A 26,858-nucleotide genomic window follows, 5' to 3' on the forward strand; every position below is an offset into this window, starting at 1 on the left:
TAGTGTTAAGGCTCTGTTCTTTTGATTTCGAAAAATCTGAATCCCAAGAACATATTGAGCATTTCCCAAAATTTTCATTTGAATTTGTGATGCTAATCATCTATTTACGTCAGCATGATAACTTGTCTCATTCTCAATGAGCAAGATATCATCAACATAAATTACCAAGAATGCTACAATTTTGTTGACTATTTTCTTGTATACACAAGGTTCATCAACATTCTGTTCAAAGCCATAAGATTTGATCGTAGTGTGAAATCTTATATTCCAGGATCAAGAAGCTTGCTTCAACCCATAAATGGATCTCTTAAGCTTACAAACCTTTTGTTCTTGGCCCTGTTCAATGAACCTTTCTGATTGAGACATAAAAATATTTTCAAGATGGCCTTAAAAAAAGCTGTCTTGACATCCATTTGCCATATTTCATAGTCGTCATATGTGGTAATGGATAAGAGTATTCTTATTGATTTTATCATGGTAACAGGAGAGAAAGTCTCTTCATAGTCGACCCCCTCCCTTTGGGTAAATCCTTTTGCCACGAATCTGGCTTTATAGGTTTGCACCTTACCAGTTTGATCTCTTTTCCTCTTATAGATCCATTTACAACCTATAGGTTTAGCCTTATGTGATTGATCTATAAGTTCCCAGACAGAATTGAAGTACATTGATCCCATTTCGACATCCATGGCTTTTATCCATTGTTCCCTATCAATATCTTCCATTGCTTATTTAAAGGTCAATGGGTCCATCATCAAGTATGATGTCTTAGGTTTCTATTAAACCCATGTAGTGTTTGGATGGATTAACAACCCTCTCACTATGTCAAGGTATTCTCAACTCTTGAAAAGAATGTGATGGGGCAATAATTGTTGTTGATGGACCAGCTTGATCAACAACTTTTATTGATTTATCTATAGTATCTTTGGTCATTTCTTTCAATATTAGTTTACTGTGAGGTTGACGATTTCTAATATGATATTCTTTCAAGAATGTAGCATTTGTCAAAATAAATATTTTATCTTCTTGGGGATCATAGAATAATCCATCTTTTGTTTCTTTTTGGTATCCAATAAAGAGACATAGTTTTGAACGTCATTCCAAATTCTTAGGGTTTTGTACCAACACGTGTGTCAGACATCCCCAGACTCGAAAGTAATGTAAACTCCCTTTACGTCCTTTCCTCAACTCATATGATGTTTTAAAAATACTTTTTGAGGGAACCATGTTCAAATTATATACTGCAGTTTGTACTGCATACCTCCAAAAGGATTGAGGTAATTGAGCAAAACTCATCATTGATCGAACCATGTCTAGCAAGGTTCAGTTTCTCCTTTCTGCAACACCATTTTTTGGTGTTCCAGGTGCTGTGAGCTGAGATTGAATTCCATGATCTACCAAATAGTTCTGGAATTGTAAAAACCATATACTCACCACCTCGATCTGATTGAAGTGTTTTAATTCTTTTACCTAGTAAGTTTTCTGTTTCGGTCTTGAATTCCCTGAACTTTTCGACAGTTTCAAACTTGTAACTCATTAAGTAAATATAGCCATATCTAGAATAGTCATCAATAAAACTAACAAAGTATTCATATCCACCTCATTCTCTTACATTCATCGGACAACAAAAGTCTGAATGTATAAGTTCGAGAGGTTCTTTAGCACGAAGACCTTTTCCAGAAAAGAACTTTTAGTCATTTTTCCCTCAAGACATGACTCACAAGGAGGTAAAGAACAGTCTTCTAACTGATTTAGATGACCGTTTTTAATTAATCTCTCAATCCTATTGAGATTTATGTGACCAAGTCTGAGATGCCAAAGATAGGTGTTAGGAGAAATTTTTCATTTTTTTTTTATTTTGAGTTTCTGTCATTTTAAACATCTCTATATTTAAAATGACTTTTACTTCCGTTGGTTTTAACACATACAAGTTATTTTCAAGTCTAGCAGAACAAATATGAACACCTCTTGAAAAAACGAACACTTCATTAACTTCAAAAGATACTTTATACATATTTTCCAATAGACATGATATGGAGATCAAGTTTCTTTTCATCTTTGGTACATAGCATAAATATCTTAACAAGAAAAAAGAATCTCCAAAAAATAACTTGACATCTCTCACTACTTCTGCTGAAATGACTTCTCCTGTTTCCACCTTGAAAGTCATTTCGTATTCTAAGAGTTGTTTCCAAGGACTAGTTTTCTGTAGAAAAGTGCAAACATGGTTAGTGGCTCCTGAAGCTAATATCCAGGTCAAGTGAGAATTTTCCACTAAACATGTTTCAATTACAAGTAAATCTGATTTACCTTGATTTTCCTTTTCCGTTTTCTTCTCAGCCAAATACTTCAAGCAGTTTCATTTCTAATGCCCATCTTCTCCACAATGGAAACATTTTCCTTTGAAAGCTTTATTTTTCTTTGTAGTGAGTTGTTTATTCCCTTTTCCCTTTTTCTTCATCTGTACACTTTTGTCTTTAGATGATGAAGGGACAAACTTCTTTTTGTCAGTGGGTTTCATTACTGACAATGAACCCTTCAAAAATTTCTTTTGTCGTGAAACAACATTTGCTTCACTCTCTTTCAATTTCATCATTGACTGATAAGTCTGTAGTTTCTTTAATAAAGTATTCAAATTGTAATTAATTTTATTCATTATAACATTAGTACAGAAGGTTAGGTAGCTCTTCGAAAGAGATTCTAATACATACTAACTTGACTAGTTTCGTCTATGGTAGCCCCGTGAGCTTCTGCGACATTCAAATGAACCATCATGTCTAGAACATGTTCCTTGACATTGGTTCCATCTTTCATTTGAGAGTTATAAACATACTTTATAGCCTCATTTCGTACAGAAGATGACGGTTGCCCGAACATTTCCTGTAAAGACGCCATAATTTCACAGGCTATGAGCATGGTTTCATATTTCTTGTTGAGCACATCAGATATGCTCTCTAAGATATAGGCCCTTGCCTTTTCATTTGCCCTTACCCACCTATCGTAAGCATCCTGAACGCTTCGGTTTTTAGTCAAACTAGGAATAGGAGGACATTCCTCCGTTAACACAAACCGCAGATCATCAACTACTAATATTGTGTTTAAATTTGACTTCCAGTTGGAATAACTCTCTCCATTAAATTTATCAGAAGTTAGAAGTTGTATTATTGAGTTTGACATTTCTGAAGAAAATTTAAATAAATTCTATTAATCTTGTGCATCTTTAATCCAATTTTAGCAAAAAACTAATAAAGTACCCATATATCTTTATTTATGGCATCGATACTATAGTGAGTTAGAATAAGTGCTACTTGAGGCAGTCAAATACTCCTTCACTAAAGCAAAATAGTCTTGACTAAATACTATCCCCAGAATAACTCATATTCCAACAGTCGTTTAGCTAACATTATTCAGTCAAGAACTTACTAACACTTAGTAATTCTGTAAGTATGACCTACCATTTTCAGATCTTATAGAATGGTATGAACATGCCCCCTGAAATGGAAGACAACGTGCAAGACAGAACTATAAGACCCTATTCATTTCTGAAGCTTGGGTTGTTCAAAATCCTATGTTACAACCCTCCGAAGGGATCGACGCTATTAACAACTAGCTAGTGCCGCCTAAAAACAATAGCAGGCACAATATAGGAATTTCACGGTTCAAACTAATGGAGGAGACCATAGGATACGTTGACACATTTCCTTCACCCACTTACTATGAACTACTTCCCTCATTCATCTTGTTATTGACCCATGCAAACACTTTCCAAATAGAGCAATTGAGGTAAAATCGACACGAAGCTGAGCATGAATCTCACGGTGTGAACTCTTGAGGACATGAAAGCTAAAAATGATATTTCATATATATTGTTAATCTCCAATGAAGAATTCTAAATATTTGGGTATTCTATATCTTAGGTTTATTACGACTAATTTTAAACAACCTAAGCCTATATGTTTATTATCCAAGTATAATGTTTATATTTGGATTTAACCTATGATGTCTAGGTTAAAACTAATTTTAAACATCATACTGCTCACACAAGCTCATAAAAGCGATAAATAATTCTCGTCATTTCAGTCATAATCCCCAGGTAGGAGTTGTTATGTAAACTGTCGACTTAAATAGCCCCAACCTTAGATAGGATTGTGAACCGATTGAATTTGTAACCAAATTTTATAAGATAAAAACCTATTTTAACTATTAAAATAAGTTGTTAACCTAATCGAGGATGCTATTTATCTTTGTAATAGATTTTAATGTCTAATTTAATTTTATAACAACTTACAAAAATAGACGTGCTAGTCATCCATAACATACATCAAAGGATTCAATATTCAACATAACCTTTATATTAAAATATTTGAAACCCTATATATGCATACCATAGGTTATAACATTTTATAACATACTTTCAATACATGTAACATGCTTCCTACGGTGGTATTTTAATTCTACATGGCATACTTTATGCATATACAAAATTTATTTAATTATAATATACATCAAATGCATAAATAATTAAACACAAAACTGATATGGTTTTAGTTTTGGCATTTCCAAGCAAACAAAGGCCTAGCTATTACATAAATCAGCAAAAATTGGCTTCAAATACCTTCTGGACCGCTCGAACCACCTTGAACCGGGGAAAACCCATCGAGTATCAACAAGCAACGAATACCATCGAGCAAACCATCTAGCATCGAGTATGACATCAAGCATCATCGAACATCGAGTATTTCAAAAAATTCCATCGAGTAAGGCATCATGCATCGAGCAACGAGTATTTTATGAAATATCATCGAGTACCATTGAGTATGGCATCATGCATCGAGTTTTTCATGAAATATCATCGAGTAAATGCATCGAGTACCATTGAGTATGACATCGTGCATCGAGTACCATTGAGTATGGCATCGTGCATTGAGTCCAAAATTACCATAATTCATCTTTCACAATCTTTTTATCAAATAAATTTTTTCTTAGAGTATTTTTCAATTCAAAATAATTTGGTCTTATATGACCTTTAGCTCCACAATAATGACATGTAGGCACAAATTTTGGTTTTTTATGCACATTTCTAATATTTTCATGATTGGGCACAAATATAGCATTATGCATACATGTAGATTTTTCATGAACATATTTAGGTACAAACTTTGTTTTTTCATGCATAGGCCTATCTTTTTCATGCTTATTAACAAATTTCATACTATGTTGTTTATGCATAGATTTTATTTACCATAAGAATTTCTAGATTTTTCATGTTTTAGCACAAATTTAAATTCAACAAAATTGGGCACATCAGGAAAAACATCTTTAGACATAATAGAGGTGGATTTAACAAAGTGGTACTCTTAAAAATAGATGAATAATTTTGTTTTACATGGCCTAGTCCCTTTTTGTCATTACACGGTTTACATAAGAAAATAATTTTATCCAATTTTTGTGTACTTATAGTCAATTTTTTAATACTTTCTTTAGCACATTCAAGCTCTTTCACAAGATTTGACTCTTTTCTCTTAGAGCTTTAACAAGTTAATTATTATCAAAGATATCATGCTCGAGAAATTTAATTTTATCAACAAGAGAAAGTTAATCTTTTTCTAGATATGTATTACTAGTTTCCAACTTAATTATTCTATTTTTCAAACTAGCAATTTCATCTTTCATTTCCAAAGAACAAGATTCAATTTTTTCATTTACGTTCCTCAAATCATTCAATTTAACATTCATTTCACAGGATAAAGATTTGAGCTCGCCGTTTTCAATTTCAAGAAACTTAGTTCTATCATTTAAGTAATTTTTATCATCACAACAAGAATCATGTAACAATGTGATATTAGCCTTATTCTTTAAATAAGAATTTTTATCAATCAAATATTTATTCTCAATAGATTATACTTTAAACTTCTTTGATAATTTTAGATATTTAGGGCCAACTTTTTCTAAATCACATTGCATGCATTCAAATGCATCGTATAGTTCATCATAGGTTTTTTGAATTACCTCATTTTCGTCATTTTCATCTTCGGAATCATTATCGGAATGAGTCATTGTAAACAAAGAGGATCCATCAAATTTTTCTTTTTCCACTACATGAATTTTTCCTTCATTTTGTAAATTATAATTCCCCTTCACATTAAATAAATCATTAGTAGTACAAGAAGATTTTTTTTGCATTACATAAAATATCATATGCATAATCAAATTGTGTAATTTTATCACATACTTTACTATCCAAAGCACTATATATGATATTTATGGCGGGCATTAAAAGAGAGCAATTTATCATGCAAGTTTAATTTTGACAAGTTATGTTCACAAACATATAATATATTAAGATCCATAGCAAGCAAAAATGTTTTCATTCTCATTTTTCAAATATCAATTTTTTTTACCATTAAAGAAAGGAGATGTACAACACATTGACCTTCTAAAGTTGCTACATCTCTAGCAATTAAGCTTATTCAAATAATTTTAAAAATATTAGTAAGATACTTTTATAAATCAAAATAATATTTAAAACTAATTGGCATTAGTATGGCAATTGTAGGATCAATATGGCAATCCTAGAGGGGAGTGAATATGATTTATTTAAAACTAATAAAAAAAATTACTAATGTGGGACCAATTAAACAAATTAACAAACTTTTGTTAATTAGTAATTTAAAACAAAAATTTTATGCAAATACATTCAATTCAAAAAGATCAATAAATTGGCATAAACAAATTCAAGAACAAACTATAGCAATTAATTCTATGCAATGAAATATATTAATAAATTAATTGCAAAATGAAATAGAAGAGGGAAAGGAAAATTGACACTAGAAATTTTATAGTGGTTCAGCACAACCGGCCTACATCCACTTCCTAAGCTCCTCTTGGGTATGTCACTACAGATTTGATTCTTTCCACGAATTAGAGTTGAACCACTACAATGTTCATTTTTCTGGGAGCAAGAACGAACTCGGTCCTTTCCACGGTTGAGGATCAAACCATTACAACCATTCTTTTTAGGGATCAAAAGCAACCCTTACAGTGAATTTGGAAATGAAGAACAATATGAGAAAAACTCCTTTGAAGAGTAGATTTACAAAGTTAGCACTCAATGGATCAATCCTCACAACATAAAATATCTTTCTTGAGAAGAAGATGAAAAGAAGAAAATTAAAGCTTGGAGAGAGAGCAACAATGGTGGCTTAATGAGTTATGGAGGATTGAAAATAATAAAAATTATTGTCATTACTTGGAGAAGAATATGGGTTTAAATAGAGAGGAAAAATTGTTGAAACCCACATTTAGTTTGGGTCATTGGATCTTGGAAAAGAAAAATCAATGATGGAGATTTTAAACTTAACTAGCTGTTAGATACAAACAAAAAGAATAATACAATAATATATATCTTTTAAAATTATTTCTTTTAAAACCCAAAAAAAAGGAATGTCCACTATGTGTCCAAAACTAGCCGTTAAACACAAACATAAAATAATATTAAATTTCTTTTCTTTTTAAAACCAATCCAAAAAATCAAAAGTCCACCATGTTTCACTTCTCCATTTGTTCAAGTCGCACATTTCAATTGGTCCACTTTGATGAGAAAAGTTCTGTCACATCATCAACTTGGGATTTTTCCATTAAGCTTGTTTTGGTCATATCTTGTTAATTTAAACTCCGATTTGAATAATTCAAATAACATTGGAAAGCTCTACGCAATAGGCAATTCAAAACACTTGAATTGTCAATAAATAAAAGAAAGTTTTTTATCATCAAAATATTAATTAATTAATTAATTTGAGGTTAAGGGCAGAAAAGTCAACAAACCTAACAGTAGTACAAGTACATCTCAACAGCAGGCAAAAACGGCTTTGTCAGGATTTCCTCAAGTGTTGTGACAACAACCGAGAGCGTAGCCACCAGACCTCCCTCTTAGAAGAGCCCTACGATGGTAGATTTATTAAAAGAATATATGGCAGAAGTTGATGCCACTCTTCATAACTTGAAGATGCAAGTAGGATAGTTAGCTAAGGAGATTCATAATAGACCTTTAGGGACATTGCCCAGTAGCACAGAGGCTCCAAAATCAAATAGAAAAGAGCACTGCAAGGCTATCACACTCAAAAGCGGACTAGAATATAAAGGACCGAAAATGCCTGGTGAGAAAGAACAGATCCGTGAGAAAGGATCAACGAATATTAAGTCTATGGAGGAGATGACCTCATTAGCTAAAGAAAAGAAAGAGATAGCTGAAAAAGACAAAAAGGAAAACAAAGCAAGATCAAAGGAGAAGAATACAGTGCAAGTATACACACCACCAATATCCTTCCCTTAGAGATTGCAGAAGGTGAACCAAGATATATAATATAAGAAGTTCTTGGACATTTTAAAGCGACTTCATATCAACATTCCACTAGTTGAGCCATTAGAAGAAATGCCAACTATGTGAAATTTTTAAAGTACATCCTGTCTAAGAAACAAAAACTATCGGAGTTCAAAACAGTTCCACTAACTGAATGTTGCAGTGCCTTGGTTAGTAGCAAGAGTCCCCTAATGCTGAAAGACCCAGGGAGCTTCACCATTCCATGTTCTATTGGAGAGCAAAGTCATGGCAGAACATTGTGTGATCTAGGAGCGAGCATTAATATGATGCCTTATTTAGTGTTTGTGTAGTTAGGGATTGGGGAAGTAAAACTCACGACAGTAACTCTTCAGTTGTTGATAGATCCACTACTAACTGATAGGGAAGATCAAAGATGTTTTGGTAAAAGTTGATAAGTTTGTGTTCCCTACAAAGTTCATAATTTTGGATTGTGAAGCTGATAGAGAAGTACCGATAATCCTGAGGCATCCATGTTTAGCAACTGGAAAACACTAATGGAAGTACAAAAGGGAGAACTGACTATGAGGGTCAATGATCAAAAGATTACTTTTAATACGTTAAAAGCATTAAAATTTCCAGGAGACATGCAAAATTTTTTTTAATTGAAGACTCCTACAACTTGACCTCACGTGAGATACATGAGTTGATAAAATAGGAAAGCTCGAAAGATGAGTTGGATGAGGAAACAAAGGATGTGATAGAAAAAATCAATTACTTGCAAAATGTAGCCACACCATTCTAATAACCTACAGTTTTAATATGAATCATATTCATATTAATTTTAACCTATAATTTTTTGCATGAATCTTATTCATATAATTGATATTTGAATCATATTTAAATATTTATTTCTCTCATTAAACTTTCTATTATAATGTATCGACATATCTTATATTGGGTCGACGAATCTGGCCACTCTCATCTATGTAAATTAAAGGATTGTCCTCATATGCAGGAGTTCATAACTCACTCAGGATTAAGGTCAAGTTACCTATGATCATCTTGGTGAAATATAGGTCTCTTCAAGTAATGGTATTATAAAAAGAGACCAATCATTTCGTGGTCCGACCTTATACAAACTTTTTGTATAGAATACCCTCGCTCACATGTCTTCACATGAAGGATCAGGATCATATCCATTTGTAACATTTTACAATAATTGTAATAATTAAAAGTGAGCCCTATCTGTAGTATCACCAGAATAAGGTACCCAGTCTTATTCATCTACTATAGACCATTCAGATTATTACTTAAACATGATCCACCTTTATATCTTCACATACATGTTTAAGCTTCATCAAATAACCTTGGATCCTAGTTTATTAGTTTTAGTGAATGCAACTAAAGGTCAAATAAAATAAAAACTTATTTTATTAAATAAATAATTTATTTATATAAATAAAATGCAAATTACGAAACTACAAGATTTAGTGCATCAACCCAAACAATCTCCCATTTTTCCTAAAACTAGTGGGGTGTACAAAAACAAAGTATAAAACATAGTACAGTACATGAAACAATAAACTAGGGCATATAATATGTGCCCAGTAAAATCTCCCACTTGCCCTAGACTAAATGATGCATGTCTCATAGACCTAGACTCTCCAGGTGACTCTTGAACACTTTAGTCGTAAGAGCCTTTGTAAATGGAGCAGCAGCATTGTGCTCCAAAGCGATCTTCGTGACGATCATGTCCCCTCGATGCAAAATCTCCTGAATAATATGATATTAGCGCTTTATGTACTTCCCTCACTTGTAGCTTCTAGGCTCCTTGGAATTAGCCACAACACCACTATTATCACAATAAAATGAGATGGGCTTTGACATGCTTGGAAATACTTCCAGATCAATAAAAAATTTCCTGAGCCATACATGTCACACCCCCTCCCAGATTACCTTTTAAACCTGCAAGGAGATGTGACCGCAGTAGTCACCAACCCTCTTATTGGTACTTACTGCTACTAACCTGCTTAACCTGACTTAGAACCTCGAAATGCATATATATATATATATATACACTAAATCATCAATTTAAGACAAATGACAATCATTAACAGAGTTCTACATTACTCTTCAATAATACAACTTATACACTTTACATAAATAGTAAGCCTAACACACTCCATTAGTCCCTACATGACATAATCCATGCGTACTACTTTATACATAACCCTCACTTAGACTTTCTAACATTTTGGTCTTGAGTGGCAGAGCAACAACAGAGTTGTCTTCTGGGGAGTGACCGCTACCTGTGGAGAATACATTTAAACATAATGTGCTTGAAACCTAGTGAGTGACTAACCTTTGAAACGTAAAAGATACATATCAATCATGCTTAACAGAGAGATCATGAACTGAAAAGCGTAGCTGAAAATTGAGAAATTAGTCAAGCAAGTAATTACATAAAACTCCTCTACTAGAATTTAAACATAACATAGACATCATAGATATCAGCTCTGTGAGGCCCTTAAGCCTCAGTTTCCACATTAAATATCTTTACAAGAGAGTGACTCCTCTTGTCTGCTCTTGAGCGTAACCTTACTGAACCTCAGCTTTGTTGGGGGAGGGCCCTCTGGCTCAACTTCCACTATCACCTTAGTCGAGGTGTATCACTTCTAACCATTACTTATGTCTTTAACTGTTGCTCACCAAACAACTTCATAACACTTAAAGCATAAAACATAATAATATTTTGTGAATACTTCCTTAATCTTAGTTGAGAACGAGCATTCATCACTTAAGCTCCCAACATCTATATCACGCCAAGAGACCCATATTCGGCCTCGGTCACTGGAATATGGCCTAGGAGACCCATACTTCGGTCTCTCAAATATGGCCTAGGAGACCCATACTTCGGTCTCTCAAATATGGCCTAAGAGACCCATACTTCGACCTCTTCTTCAGAACTTTCGACATGCACGTGGAGTTACTAAGTATCGTCAACACCTTAGGTACTTCCTGGAAACCTTCCATGCTTTTAGTATCTGACTTACTAAAAACATATCGGGCTTTAACATCATATATATTATGAATCTTTTAGAACGTAGTTTTGTGGAAACTTACTACAATCTTTAGAACGCATGCTTTAACATAGAATTCTTTATATAAAATAATGCTGTCATATTGCCTTGGCATGCGATCAAATAAGTACATACTTGAGGAAAATGTTAAGCAATCTCATGAAGCTTAATTGCTTGGAAATATATAAACTTATCAACAATTATCATTGAATGATGTAGTTTATCCCTCTTCATAGTTCTTGCTAATACGAAACCAACTGAAGGCATAGCATTCTTCATTAACAAGTTTTACTGAAATTTGAATTTATCTCTTGGGATGTGGAGCCTCTGTCTATCACCTCCCCAGTCATATTGACCCTACGTGTACGTAGCTAAGATTCTATCATCAACCATTTCTAAACTCAGTTACCACTTTGAAGTATTGAGCTAAACATACTTTACTAGGAGTCCTTCACATAAACTTCACACTTAGCTTGTCTTATAGACCTAGCTTTCCTTAGTGGCTTACGCTAACCATTCAGGTTTTTTCTTAGGCAACATGCTTCATAAGTACTAGACATTAATTACTCAAGAACATCATGCCTGGACCATAACTATCCATACTCTATAAATTATTAGTCTACCAAGCATTCGTAAACATTAGTAAAGTAAATAGTTAGGTAAACATTTAAGTTGGCTATCAATAAGTGACTTTTCATAAATGCATGATTTGTTAAATCATTTATAAATGTTTGTAAACATTAGAGTCACTCACAGTCTTTGGAAAATCCTTTTAAGATTGTTGAGCTTCTTCTACTAATGTCAACCATGTGAACGTATCAAATTACTTTAGTTACTAGTCATGATTTCCCCTCTTTAGATTCGCTTTCAAAATTAAGCTCACATTTATTCAATTCGCTTTCAAAACTTCGTAACTTACCTTAGGGCATTGGGTATTTAGTCGAATTTAAAAGAGCTTAAACTTCAGTGGGTCGCCTTCTTTCTAATGCCCACACTCAATACTTAGTAGGGTTTTTGGGGTGCCAAGCCCACGTTTAGAAAGTAGTTGCATGTTCGCCCAACAAATTCCAGATTCAGGTTCTAATATCAATAACTCCAATTCCAAAACTCATTTTATGAACATTCCTTCTTCAAACATGCTTAGAATTGTGTTAAAAATATTACCTCAAAATTTCAACATAAAACGTTTTTTGGTTTGATATGGAGCTTTAAATCTTCCTCAGTGGCCCTAGACTGCGAAGCTACCTATTTGTTCAACACTTTCTAGGTTTAGCTTCCAAAATATGTAACTCAAATCCCAGACCTTATCTTGCAAGAGTTCCTTCTATAAACTTACTCATAAAGGTGATAACAATATTACCTTAAAATTTTAGCTTGAAATTCCATGTGGTTCAGTCTACATCTATGTTTCTTCGTTGAGTGCCCAAAAATGCCTGAAAAATGAACCGTCGACTCTTCCTTCCTTCTCGACCCTCTCTCCGGTAAGAACTCCCTTCTAATGGCTCGATTTCGAAAACTAGACTCACGGAGCTTTCTAATGGTATCAAGTTTGTCTAGTTTGCTCGAGTAAATCATCCCAAAACGAGCCCTAGAATTTCTCCTCCCTTTTTATACTACCGCCTAGCTCTTTGCGTGAAATCTCCTTAAGCCACCTCACCCATTAGTGGAGATTAAAAGCCGAGATTAAGCCATCTGTCCAGGTAACTAAAAGAGAAGTCTAAAATTGAGTGTTTAAAATTGAGCGTTTTGAGCAACTCGCTCCTCGTTGGGAAAACTCGATGGAGGAAGGTCCTTACTCGATGAAAGATTCCGCGACTCTCTGTTAAATACTCGATCGAAGGGCTCGATACTCGATGGGAAACTTGGTGTTGGGAGCTCGCTCAATGCACGCTCCTTACTTGATCGCTCTTACCCGACGCGCGACCCTTCCTCACTTACCCTCAATGCTTGACCCTTTACTCGACTACTTATACTCGATGCTCGACCCTTCCTCAATTCCTTATACTCGACGCTCGAATCTTCCTCGATTAGTTGTATTCGACGCTCGACAGCATTTACTCGATGCCTACCTTGTGCCCACTCGATGCTCAAACATCCTTTGACATGACCAACACTTAGCCAAAAATTCTCTTTGTAAGGATAGATCCATAAGTAACCAAGAGTTAAGTTCCCATACTTGAACATTTTCCTTCTTCAAACTTATCCTTTACCTCAAAATGCATAAATCCAATCTATTTTAAACATTTAACCCAATATCTTGCTTACTTAAACAATAAACATAATGAAAAGAGGGCGCGTGAGTAGGTGCAGATTTTACAATACAACCTTCTTGGCAACTTCATAAGCTACTACATACTTTGCCTCTATGGTAGAGTCAGCAAATGCAACCATGCTTTATGTTTCTCTAGACTACTACTTCTCCATTGAGATGAACATTGATCTTGATATGGATTTCCTAGAATTCATTAGTCTGAAAATTAGAGTCAGTATATTCTATAGGGATCAAATCCTTAACTCCATACACAAGCATGTAATCCCTCGTTCTCCAAAGACACTTGAGGATGATTTTTACGACTATCCAGTGATCTAATCCTGGATTGATTGATATCTTCTGACATTCCCCACTGCATAGTAAATATAAGATCTAGTACATAACATTGCACACATCAGGCTACCAACAACCGACATATAGAGGATTCATCTCATTTCCTCTACTTTTTAGGTGTCTTAGGACACTGTTCCTTGGACAATATAATTTCATGCCTGAAAGGTAATAAAACTCTCTTGGAATTTTGTATCGAATATTTGACAAGCATTTTGTTAATATACGATGCCTAAGACAAGGCTAGCGTTTTGTTTTTATGATCCCTAATGATATGGATCCCTAGAACAAACTGCACCTTTCCCAAATATTTCATTTGGAATTAGGCTGCTAATCGTTCTTTAATATTTGTCAGTAGGCCTACATTATTCCCAATGAGTAGCGTTAGGGTATCGTCCACATACAACACTAGAAAAGCTACTGTATTGTCGATGATTTTCTTATAAACACAAGGCTCATCAACATTTTGGTCAAAGTCATAAGGTTAATCACAATATCAAATCTTATATTCAAAAATCGAGATGCTTGTGTCAGTTCATAAATAGACCAATTAATCTTGCAAACCATTTTCTCTTGAACTTGTTTAATGAAGCTCGTTATGTCATAGTATCAAATCTTTTTGTTGTAGAATAAAATGCAATTTCTGAATGATCCTTAGCCCCTTCTTACTCCAAATGGCACCAAACTCTTTAGCAACATTTGCAAATTGAGCGACATGGACTTACAGACTTGACAACAAAACTTAAATATCCAAAACACCGGGGCCCTTACAACTTAAAACACTTTAAAGTGGTAAATCTAATGCCAATTTTTGTGAACATCCAAGTGCAGACCATATATTCGAAATGCAATAAAAACACTCACTAAAACTCTGAATTTATGTTACAAAATGAAATTCATAGACAGATTTGGATTTGACACCAACTAAAGGGAATGGAATTCCTACTGTAGAAGCAATTGATCATGTGTTCTAGAATTCATTTTACAAACTTAAGAAAACAGAGAGAACAAAAACATAGATAATCATTCAACCTTAAGCGTGCAATTCTACAGTAAATTATAGAGAACAAAAGGGATGGACATGGACTTATCCTGGAAGAACCGTTCTTCTTGAATTCCTCTTTGACAACAAGATCATGAACACTTGTTCATAGCAAGGTCTCGAACACGGCAACGAGGACACCACCCAATAGTTACCTTGTTATTCTCTATGAGAATCAAGTAGAGTTTCGTAGATTTGCCGTTTCATTTTGGTGAAAGGGAAGGAAGTGTTTTTGAGAGAAAACGACAGAAGTAGAAGATGAAGATTGAGAGAGATTATTCTACAGATTCTATTCACGTATGAATCATGAATGAATAACTCCCCTGTCTTAGATCAACCATATAAGAGATGAGAGTGGTTGTAGAATAACTCCCTCCACCATCAAATTTCAAATTTCAAATTTTAATTATATTAACTAATTAAATATAATTAAATATAAACTTATATTATATCTCATATAATATATAACTTATAATTATATTATATCACATATAATATAAGCTATAGCTTTATTCTCTCATAGTCTATTATTTTCATATGAATCATATTCATATTAATTTTAACTTATAATTTTTATATGAATCTCATTCATATAATTAATTTTTGGTTCATATTCAAATATTTATTTCTCTCATCAAACTTTATATTAAAATGTATCAACATACATTATATTATATTAAATGTATCTCATACAATTAATTTTCTTTAATTAATTTGAACAATTCAAATTAAACAAAAATTAACTGATTCTCCTTAATCCTTATTGAACTAACAATGGGACTTTATGTACCTATATATTAGAAGCTCCAATGATATAAGATTGATTAATTAAACTCTTTAATTAAATTAATCCTTATTCAGTCACTCCATTAAAGACCGACATCTGCACTCTTTGCACTATAGATATATTTCTATATTTATTGGATATAACCAATCAACTGAGCGTTGACCCTTCACAAATTGCTCATAACTATAGCTGGGACAAAATTACCATCTTACCCTTGTAGTAGTATCTAACTCCTTAAGTACTACTGATCCTCTAATGAACAATTAGTCATAGTCCCACTATAACTAATCTGGCCAGTGGGAGGTTGAGGTACCTCATTGTTCAAGATCTGGAATCAACCTTTAAGGGGGTAATTTATCAATTTATCCTGACAATGGGAATGAGTGAATTTCATCTTGTGTAGCTATGTTCCTAATTCCTCACTCAGACTAATCTCTAAAATGGTAGGCATATTGAGTCAATGAATCTGGCCATTCTCTCTCATGCAGATCAAAAGACAGCCCTTATTAGCATGAGTTCACAACTCACTCAAGATCAAGGTCAAGTCATCTATGGTCACCCTAGAGAAATGTAGGTCTCTTCAAGTAACGATGTTATAAAGAGAGACTAATCATTTTGTGGTTTGGGCTTATACAAACTTTTCGTAAGGAGATTCGCACTCACATGTCTCAATGAATGATCAGGATCATATCATTTGTAACACTTTACAACAATTGTAACAATTACAAAGCGGGTCATATCCGTAGTGTCACCAGAATAAGGTACCCAGCCTTATCCATCTACTATAGACCATTCATGTTATTACTTAAACATGATCCACTTGTATGTCTCCACATACATGTTTAAACTTCATTAAATAACCTTGGATCTTCGTTTATTGGTTTTGGATTAATGTAACTAAATGTCAAATAAAGTAACAACTTATTTTATTAAATAAATAATCTATTTGTACAAATGAAATACAAACTACGAAACCACGAGATTTAGAGCATCAACCTCAACATATGCAACTCAAATCGATAGTGTTCTTTTTTTTGAAAAATTTGAATATTCTCTTTAAAAAGCTTAGATGAAAAAATAGGATCTTTAAAAAGAGAAGAAAAAAAGAGTCATAAGAAAAGGAGAGAGTTTGTACTGCAAGTTTAAAGGATGGGAGACAAAAGCAACTATTTAGCTCACATGATAGAACAGTCAGTTTTCAAGGTAGTGAAAGAAATGATTTCAAAATGATCGGACAACAAGTGAAGGCATATTGGAAAGAGATGCTGAATTGAGACAAAACCTTTGTCTTGGTCTAACTGTAAGATCGAGCTCTAAATGTACAACTTTTCATTACTTTATTTTTGTTATTTTTTTTCTTAAGGAATCGAATTCCCTATGCGAAAGCGTATAAATGCCTTCGTGTTAGTGAACTATTTTTGGAACAAATTAAAATAGAGAAAAATAGAACGATAGGATAAATAGCAACAAAGCCTAAGCATGCTTTCTAATTAACATAGAGGAATGGAATATTAGAAACTTACCCTTGAAGAAAAAATACTTCTTCACATTTCCCTCTTCTGCTAGGTCATGAACTCTTTTCCACCTCTCGAACACAACTTACAAGGACTCTTGGACACCATCGCAAAACCTTCCTCACTATTCTCAAGGAGAGAATCAAGGAAGAGTTGTGGGCTTGTCTTCTTAACTTTGGTAAGGGAGAAGGGAGTTTCTTAGAGAGAGTTTTTCATAGAGAGAAAAATTGTAGAGCATTTTATTGTGTTTTACCTATCCATACTCTTCTTCTTTGCCTCTGTAAATTTGCATATGACAGAGATGAGGGGAGTTATTTTCATAACTCCCTTCATCATGTAAAATAATTCTTATTTTACATTTAATTATATTAAAATAATATAAGTAAATAAACCTTATATTATATCCCATATAATATAACCTATAATTTATATTATGTCATATATAATATAACCTAACTTTATATTCTCTCAAATAACTTATAGTTTTAATATGAATCATATTAGTTTTAATCTATAGTTTTATATGAATTTCATTCATATAATTGATATTTGAATCATATTCAAATATTTATCTTTCTCATTAAACTTTATATTACAATGTATCTATATACATTATATTAATTGCGCTTCATACAATTAGCTCCCTTAAATTAGTTTGAACGATTCAAATTAATCCAAAATTAATTGATTCTAATTTAACCCTCACTGAGGTGGCAAAAGGACCTTATAAACCTACAAATTAGAAGCTCTAATGATACAAGATTAATTAATTAAACTCTTTAAATTAACCAACATTCATTAACTGCCACACTCTATTAAAGAATGACAGTTGCACTCTTCGTACTGTAGATATATATCTGTGTCCATTGGATATAACAAATCAATAGTAAGTTGGCCCTTCACAAATTGCTCGTAAATACAACTGAGTCAAAATTATCGTTTTACCCCTATAGTTACATCTAACTCCTTAAATACCACTGATCTCTCTAATGAACAATTAATTATAGTCCAAATATAAACTAGACCCTTCTCTGGCCAGTGAAAGGGTGAGGCGCCTCATTGTTCAAGACCTGGAATTAGTCCTTAAGGGAACAATTTATCTACTTATCTTAATAATGGGAAGAAGTGAATTTCATCTTGTATAGCTGTGTTTCAAGCTCCCCACTCGAACGAATCCCTAAAATGGTAGGCGTATTGAGTCAACAAATCTGGCCACTCCTATCTATGTGGATCAAAGGACAACCCCCATAAGTAGAAGTTCACAATTCACTCAGGAAGATCAAGTCACCTATGGTCATCCTGGTGAAATGTAAGTCTCTTTAGGTAACAGTTTTATGAAGAGAGACTAACCATTTCATAGTCTGGTCTTATATAAACTCTAAGTACAGGATACCCCCACTCACATTTCTCCACATGAATGATCAGGATCATATCATTTATAACACTTTACAACAATCATAATAATTATAAAGTGGGTTGTATCCATAGTATCAACAGGATAAGGTACCTAGTTTTATCCATCTACTACAGACCATTCAGGTTATTACTTAAACATGATCCACTTGTCTATCACCATATACATGTTTAAGCTACACCAAATAACCTAGAATCTTAGTTTATCGGTTTTGGATTGATGTAAACTAAATGTAAAATAAAATAAAATTTTATTTTATTAAATAAATAATTTGTTGTACAAATAATTTAAAAACTATGACACGAGATTTAGGGCGTCAACGCCAACAATTTCATCATTAGTCCATTATTTCTTCAAAAAAGTAAAGGGATTTTGAGTTTTTTTGCTTCAATAAATAAACTCTATCTAGGTCGATTTTGTCTAAGAAAGAGGTATTTAAGATGATTATAGGAAACACCTACCTAGAAACCTACTTAGGAGTTTATTTAATTAGATGAACTTTTTAAAATTTTCACTTAAGTGTGGAGATAAGAAAAAGGGAGAGAAGGGCAATGAACCCACAACAAACGAAATGATGCGGCTGCATCAACAGGTAAAATTAGGATTTAGTAATGTCACTTCAGTTCAGCAGGCCAAACCTATCTATAAATAGGTTGAGCTGCCCTCAATTAACTTACATCAACTCTTGACTTATCTTAAAAGAAGAGTTTACTTTAGTTCTCATATCCTTCACGACTTGGTTGATGAAAAAAAAATCTAGAAGTTGATGATGATGCTCCATCTTCTTAAGGGAGTATTGTGTTCCTTCTCTTGTTCTTTCCTTTATGATCTCAGAACTCAATTTATATTTACTTTGCTTTTAGTTTCTTTTATGTGCAATTAGGTTAGCTTTTGCTTTTAGTAGGATAGTTTTCTTTTGGTTTTGCTGGAATCTATTTTGTGTGGCTGACATTATTTGTAAAAAAATTGTTGCATATTATTTGTTTGTTGTGCAAAGATGCTCTTCATGCTGATACTTAGGGCATGTCTCTTTTGTGTACCTTTCAACCCTATAGGATGCAAAATTAAGAGTTTTTTGTTTGTCTTTTTGTACAAAATCTTGTTAGGCTAGTCTCTCGCATGTCCACTAGTTTGTGTACTAAGAGATCCTAGCCATACATTTTACAACTAAGCCAATACACCTTTCTCTTTTTTTTGCCCATTTTTTTTTTAGTTTCTTTTTCTCAAGCAATGAGGACATCGCTTATTTTAAGTTTGGAAGGGATAACTTTGGCATTTTGTATACCAATATAATATTTATTGTGAGAATGTGTACATGTATTTATGGTAGCCCTTTGAAAAAAAAAATGACCTTTCAAAGTTGGCCACAAAAAGTAGCTAGAAGTGGAGCATGATATACTTGTTCTCTCTTTACGTGAAAATGTTAGCTTGGAAAGTGAGTGTTTTTCCTTGAGTGTGACCTTTGCTCGTAGTCAGATGCTCGTAGGTAACTTGTGGGGGCAAGCTGGAATGAAGGTAAGAGTGATGTTGAGGGTCATTCCTAGGCAAGAAAAAAATAAGAAGAAAAAAAGAAGAAAAAATGTGAAGGCTTGTAAAGTGTAAATTTGGGGGAAATAGTAAAAAGTTTCTTGTGTAATTCATGTTAATTTGTTGATTAGGTAAAGTCATAGTATGTTTTGAATTTCTCTAGGGTCAATAATTGGTGGCTTAGCTAGTTTGGCATGTTGGGGTGGCTAGTGGAAATTTTGAGCCATTGGACAAATGGAAACTCATGTGAGGATTATTAGAGAGTTTGTAGTTTCACAAGGTATTGGATTGGAGACCCCTTCTAAAAGTTGTTATCTTCGCATTTATTAAACTAAGCATGCATGTTTGGGTGATGGGTGTTGTTTGTGATATTTTCTTGAGGACAAGAAAACGATTAAGTTAGGGGGTGCAATTCACGCCTTGAAATGCATGAATTTGAGCTTTTATTTGGGCACTTTTGCTATGAAAAAATGGATTCGTGCATGAATTTGCCTTTAATTATAGTCTTAAATTGTTAAATTGAGCTCACTGGGGATAATTGAGGTTAAATACTATTATTGCTATTTTAAAACTGATTTGTTGAATTTTGATAGGTTTTGGGGCTGTTTTTGCAAAATTTTACATCTGATGCGCCCGTAATGAAAGTGATGTGCTCGCATCAGTGAGCCTTAAAATTTCAGATTCTGAACCAATCAAGAGCAGTTTCAATTTTCACGTTCTGGTCAATTAAGCAACTCTGATTTCGTCTTAAAACCATTTAAAGCTTGAAATTTGGTCTTCCCCAACCATTTTTTGTGCGTATAAAAAGGATTGAGGCTCTTCATTTCACGATATCAACTCTCCGTCGCCTCCCCCTTCATCACCTTCACATAATCTACCATTTGTATAGCAATCCATTGGGTTTCTTCTCAAAGTTTTAAGTCAGTAGCCTTAAGAACGAAAGTTCCTCTAAGGCATAATGACTTTAGGATATTTCTTCCCATGGAAGTGTGTGTTCAAGCATAATTTCACCTTGTAAGAGGGAAAATCATTCTAGAGAAATAGTTCGAACTTGCGAAATTATCCAAGTTCTTTTGAGTTGTAATTTTCCATCTTTATTTTTCATTTAATTCTTATAATTATTTTAGTTGTCCATCTTTTCACCAATCGAGCTATATTATAATGATGATTCTTGATTTAATAAAGATGTTTATTTTGTCATTTATCATGAGCTAAATTCTTTTAGGGGTTCAACAATGTGGATGCCCTAAGGTCTTTATGTCTTAAGTAATGTTGTACTTAACACCAACTTGATTTATGCATTCTCTTTGTTGAATTTAAATTTAGTATTGTTAAATTAAATTGGCCACTTAATTTAACAATCCAGTGGAGTTTTAGTGCTGAGAAAGCTAAAGTATAAACAAATATCACAAAGGGATAGGGAACTAAGAGCATAAGAATAAGAAGGTCATATCACCTTAGGAATAAGGGACACCATAGGGTAAAGAAGTCAGTCTATGATTAATTTAAGATTAAGCTACCCATGGGAACATTAGGTAGTAATTGCTTAGAACTCCTAAAAAAACTTGACATAAGACCAAATAGGTGCAGATTTCTGCTCATGCATACTTCACTGTCCTAGTGTGTTGTCGCCACATCACTTTTGATATAGAGTCCGAAAGGTTAAAGCACTGTTAGCCCTGTCTGATTACCATTATGACTATATTTAGCTTAAATTCTTATTCATTCACAACACAATTAATTAAGGTTATCTTTGGTTGTATTAAATCTTCAGTCTTGATCAAATTAAAACTACTACTTGTCATGTGGGTTCGATACTCGAAATACTAAAGGATTATTACCTCTTCAACAATGTATGCTTGTACTTAAACCTCGCTTATCTTTATTTTAACCACTCATACATTAGGTCAATTAGGGTTCACTACATATACTTATGTTCCTACGAGTTCACTATCTACGCTTGTGTATATACAGGTTCACTACTTATGTATGATTGTATTTCTATGGGTTCGCTATTTATGATTGTGTGCCTTCGGGTCTACTTCATGTGTATGATATGTTGAGTACCTTTCTCCTAAGATAGGATTGATCGGATTTCTCACTTCGATGGCTATCCATGTTAAGTTACACTCTAGTCCCAGTAGTTAATTCATAATATGTGATTTCATAGCCTGTCAACAATGTATGCTTGTACTTAGACCTCGCTTATCTTTATTTCAACCACTCATACATTAGGTCGATTAGGGTTCACTATATATACGTATGTTCTTACAAGTTCACTATCTATGCTTGTGTATCTACGGGTTCACTACTTATGTATAATTGTATTCCTATGGATTCACCATTTATGATTGTGCGCCTTCTGGTCCACTTCATATGTATGATATGTTGTAGTACATTTCTCCTAAGATAGGATCGATGAGATTGTTCACTTAGATGGATATCTATGTTAAGTTACACTCTAGTCCCACTAGTTATAAGACATTCATAATATGTGATTGCATATAGCCTAACCTTGATATTGGGGTTATTTACGAGGTATTTTATATACTTACCCCTTCATAGAACATGTTAAGTTTCGTTCAGTTTTCATGATTTTGTTGCAAGTCATTAAATGTTTGAACATAGAACTTTTAGTGTTTCCATCCTTAAATTTTAAGTGTTTCTTTTCTTTTGGTCTTATTTTTAAAGGGACCCGAGTAAAGGTTTGTGTTAATTTGAACATTTATTTTGTTGATGCTATTTATTTTAAATAAATTTGTTTCCTTTAGTTGAAATGGTCAAAGAGTTCATCTTGAAATTGCATGCATGTAGTAACAATCATGTTAGTAAGGTAAAGTCGATCTTTATATTTGATATCATCCAACTACTTTTTTTTTACTATCTTTTTTCTTCTTTAAGTTTTTCTTTTAATTAAATAATTAAAATATATGTATATAAAACTATTTAAAATTTCAATCTATTGTTTTTTTTTATTAAGTCATATTATTCTTAAATTTTCATTTTTTTTAAATTTTGAACCTATACATTTCTATATTGTTTTACTTTTCAAATTTGGTTAATTTTACAATAAATATTTCTATATTATTTAATTTTTAGTATATTTGAAACTAAAAATTTAATTCCATTTCAAATTTTCTATATATATATATATATATATAAAATTTTATCTTTATTAAATAATGATAGGAAGATTAGTGGTATAGAAAAATCAGTTCTAAGTTTCATTGGTTGCTTTTATATTTAGGCGGATAATTCTATAAAGGTCTATGATGTTATTTAAAACTAATATTACTTTCACCTAGATATCATTGTATTTTGTTTTTTTTTTTTTTTTTTTTTTGTTTTATGAGTTTCAATCTTATTATACATTTTGATAAAAACAGACTTTTATTTATTGATAATTTTAGTATTTTAAAGTATCTATACCATAGAGTTCAGAGAGACAATTACAATACATTTTGAATCGCTCAAATCAGACGTCAAACGAATAAATTGTGACAAAAAGAAGATTTGAAAGAAAAATCTTATGCGACAATGTCGTGGCACACATAAAGCAACCATGTGACATTATGGACTGAAGAGATAGTATATATGTGATAAATCAGATCAATTGAATGGTTCAAATCATGATACGTGGTCTTGTATGAATGTTACTTTTTAAAATTGAAAAGAAATTAAAAGAATTGATTATTTTTAATTTTAAATTGAATTATAAAAAACTGGAAAGCCTTCAACAACTTCCCTTTTTAAAAAATCGTGGTGGTCGTAGTCTTTAAAATATATATATTTTTTTTCTTTTACCATTTAATCTCAACCCATTATTCCTTTGTACTTTCACCCAAGCGTCATTTTTAAGTCCTTTAATATCCACTTTAGGCCAAACTCATCTTTAATATCCACTTTAGGCCAAACACATCTTTAAATTCCAATAATCAGCTGTAATTTATCTATTTTGTCTTTAATTATTTCACTAGTTTAAATTTCATTAATTTGATTTCAAAACTCATAAAAAGTTTTAATTTTTCAAATAACTCTATTCACCCCTCTTTAGGGTTGTCATACTATCCTACACATTTAAAGTTATATTTATATGAAGGTTAATTATAAGTTTAATTCCTAAATCTTCCAAAACTTGTCTATTAAAGTGGTTAAAATTTTAATTTTATGTATCTAGTATATCATTTAAAGACGTCTAGTGAATTATTCAACTTTTAATTTTGTAACTAATAGTTTGAAACATATTTTTTTTTTTTTGTATTTAATTTTGTGATTAATGGAACTCTTTTTAGTACAATATTAACGGTAAGGAGATTCGAACCACATACCTCTTGGTCGCGAACATATTCATGTAACAATTTTGATAATACTAGTTACATTAAAATTTAAATAAATATTGTTTCAATTTTTAAAATTAAATATTTCATCTAACTTATTAGATACAATATAATTTTTTATATTTGATATAGCATTTAATTTTAAACATTTCAAATATTTATGAGACATATATGGTACAAAATTGAAACCTATAAATATATTATACATAAAATCGAGAATTTAGAAACCTATTAATACACATTTTGAACTTCATGAATCATACATAGACAAGTTCATAGGTTAAACATCTAAAATTTTATGAATTTTTTTCTTAATATGAAGTTCTGGATCTACCACTGTGTAAGAATATGATAGTTAATTATCCATTTAAAACATGAATTAGTCATTAGGAAAGATATATTTCATAGTAAAAATATGTCTCAATTTATATTCGAGCCTCCAAAGTTATAAAGTCAACTTTTTGAAGTTTTTAATTTAGATTATATTTAGCACAATCTTAAGATCAAAATTATAATCAACCAAATTTTAAGATCAAAATATATAAAATTAATATTAAAATGTAGCAATGAGTTAAAAGCAATGTTCAAAATATCAATATCGACGGATATATCGAGGTCTTAATTTTACAAAGATTTCTATGGAAATATCGATAAAATTTCGATTTGATGGATACTTCGGAAAAAAAATGATAAAAACCAAAAATTTTAAAAATAATTAATAAATAAACATTTTATTCTTTTTAAACAAGTTAACATATCTATTATTTATATTATTACATTAGTGATATTTTGTTGATTAGATGTTATATTTTGTGAATTTTTTAACGATATAATAGAAATATCGATTCACCCCTCATGTCAATATCGAACTTATGAAAACGTGAAAATATTGATGGAAATATTGACATTTGGATGGAAATTTAATACTATGGTTAAAAGAAATCTCTCCTTGAAAAAAAAATCTACATAGATCTGATGGGTTAAATTCAAGAATAATGCATTTTTTTTTAAAAAAAAGTAAGTACATAGGAAAGAAATTACAAAATTAAGATGGAAGATAAAAGTATTGATAAAAATAGGGTAGCAAAAATCGTGTACCCGGTACACGATTATTGTCTGCCTCCAACGTATGACTTGGTCAATGAAGACCAAACTCGTGGTCATGATTTCCATATTTTTATTTCCCCGTCCAAGATTTCCATTTTTTTATTTTTTTATTGTTGTCGACTTAGATTGTTTTTTCTTTTAATTTTTAATTAACAAATTTCTTCTTTACTTGTTTTGTTTTTCTTCTTTTATATCATACACATTTATTAGATTTAATCTCAAGATGAAATGTAATTTCATTAGTTCTTTTATTTGAAGATAAACAAAATTATACAAACAAAAATAAAATTCAAATTACAATAACAAAATCCAATAATAAAAAAATAAAATTTCAAACTATAATAACAAAGTTTAATAATATAAATAAAAACCAATTACAATAACAAAGTTAATTTCAAACTACAACTCAATCCAATATATAAAAAAAAACATAAAAAAAACAAAAAACAAAAAAACAAAATCAATTCAAATTACAACAATAAACTCACACAAACCATCTAAATTTTCAAGTCAAAACTCAAAAAATTCAAAAATAAATTTTCAAATTCAATCTAACAGTAAAAAAATGCTAAATCTTAGACAAAACAAACTTCACACACTACATCTTCTAAATTTTCAACAAAACTATTTCAAAACTCTAGATTTTCATCCATACATTTAAATAAACTACTAGATCTATGTTTATTCAAGGCATAATCGTATATACTAAAAAAAAATACCTAGGATCGACGGCGAACGGTAGAGACAATTGACGCATCGGACTAGTAGAGAGGAAGAAAGAAAAAAGTTGAGAGGGAGGAAGAAACAACGACCAAGGAAATCGTAGACCCCGTCCATGATTTATCCTCAGTATCTGGTCCACAATTTCAATTTGTGAACGATGATTTTGCAAATTACAATAATATTTGTTATGAGACCTTCACATTGATAATATTTTAGTTCCACGTACTGTGGGCTCTGCTGAAGGCCCAATATAAGGACGTTGCTTCCGCTCTTTGGAATTTGGCCCGTTGGGCCGTAGGAAAACTTTTTATTAATGGTGAAAAAACTGGGGATGTAGGGTATCAAACTACATACCTCTTACATACCTCTCACATGTTAAGCAATCACCAAATAAGATGAACAAAGTTG

At 32.1% G+C, this 26,858-nt stretch overlaps 1 protein-coding gene and 1 long non-coding RNA gene across 2 annotated transcripts; both read right to left on the reverse strand.

Moving 5' to 3' along the window:
* Nucleotides 1–2,697: 2,697 nt before the first annotated feature.
* On the reverse strand, nucleotides 2,698–3,174 carry LOC120089040 (uncharacterized). Its single transcript, XM_039046473.1, has one exon. The coding sequence runs from the start codon at nucleotides 3,172–3,174 to the stop codon at nucleotides 2,698–2,700; it is 477 nt and encodes a 158-aa protein (XP_038902401.1).
* Nucleotides 3,175–9,727: 6,553 nt separating this feature from the next.
* Nucleotides 9,728–26,607, reverse strand: LOC120087807 (uncharacterized). Its single transcript, XR_005484699.2, has 3 exons — nucleotides 26,447–26,607; nucleotides 17,352–17,515; nucleotides 9,728–10,626 (listed from the first exon to the last, which is right to left on the reverse strand). It is a non-coding gene; the product is annotated as an uncharacterized LOC120087807 (long non-coding RNA).
* Between the last annotated feature and the right edge of the window lie 251 nt (nucleotides 26,608–26,858).

This window comes from Benincasa hispida, chromosome 10 (assembly GCF_027475165.1).
Source record: "Benincasa hispida cultivar pf3 chromosome 10, pf3_genome.v1.1, whole genome shotgun sequence".
Lineage (NCBI taxonomy): Eukaryota > Viridiplantae > Streptophyta > Magnoliopsida > Cucurbitales > Cucurbitaceae > Benincasa > Benincasa hispida.

What these genes read in the sequence shown, in the direction of transcription:
- LOC120089040 (XM_039046473.1), bottom strand. Translation starts at nt 3,174, where the DNA reads ATGTCAAACTCAATAATACAACTTCTAACTTCTGATAAATTTAATGGA.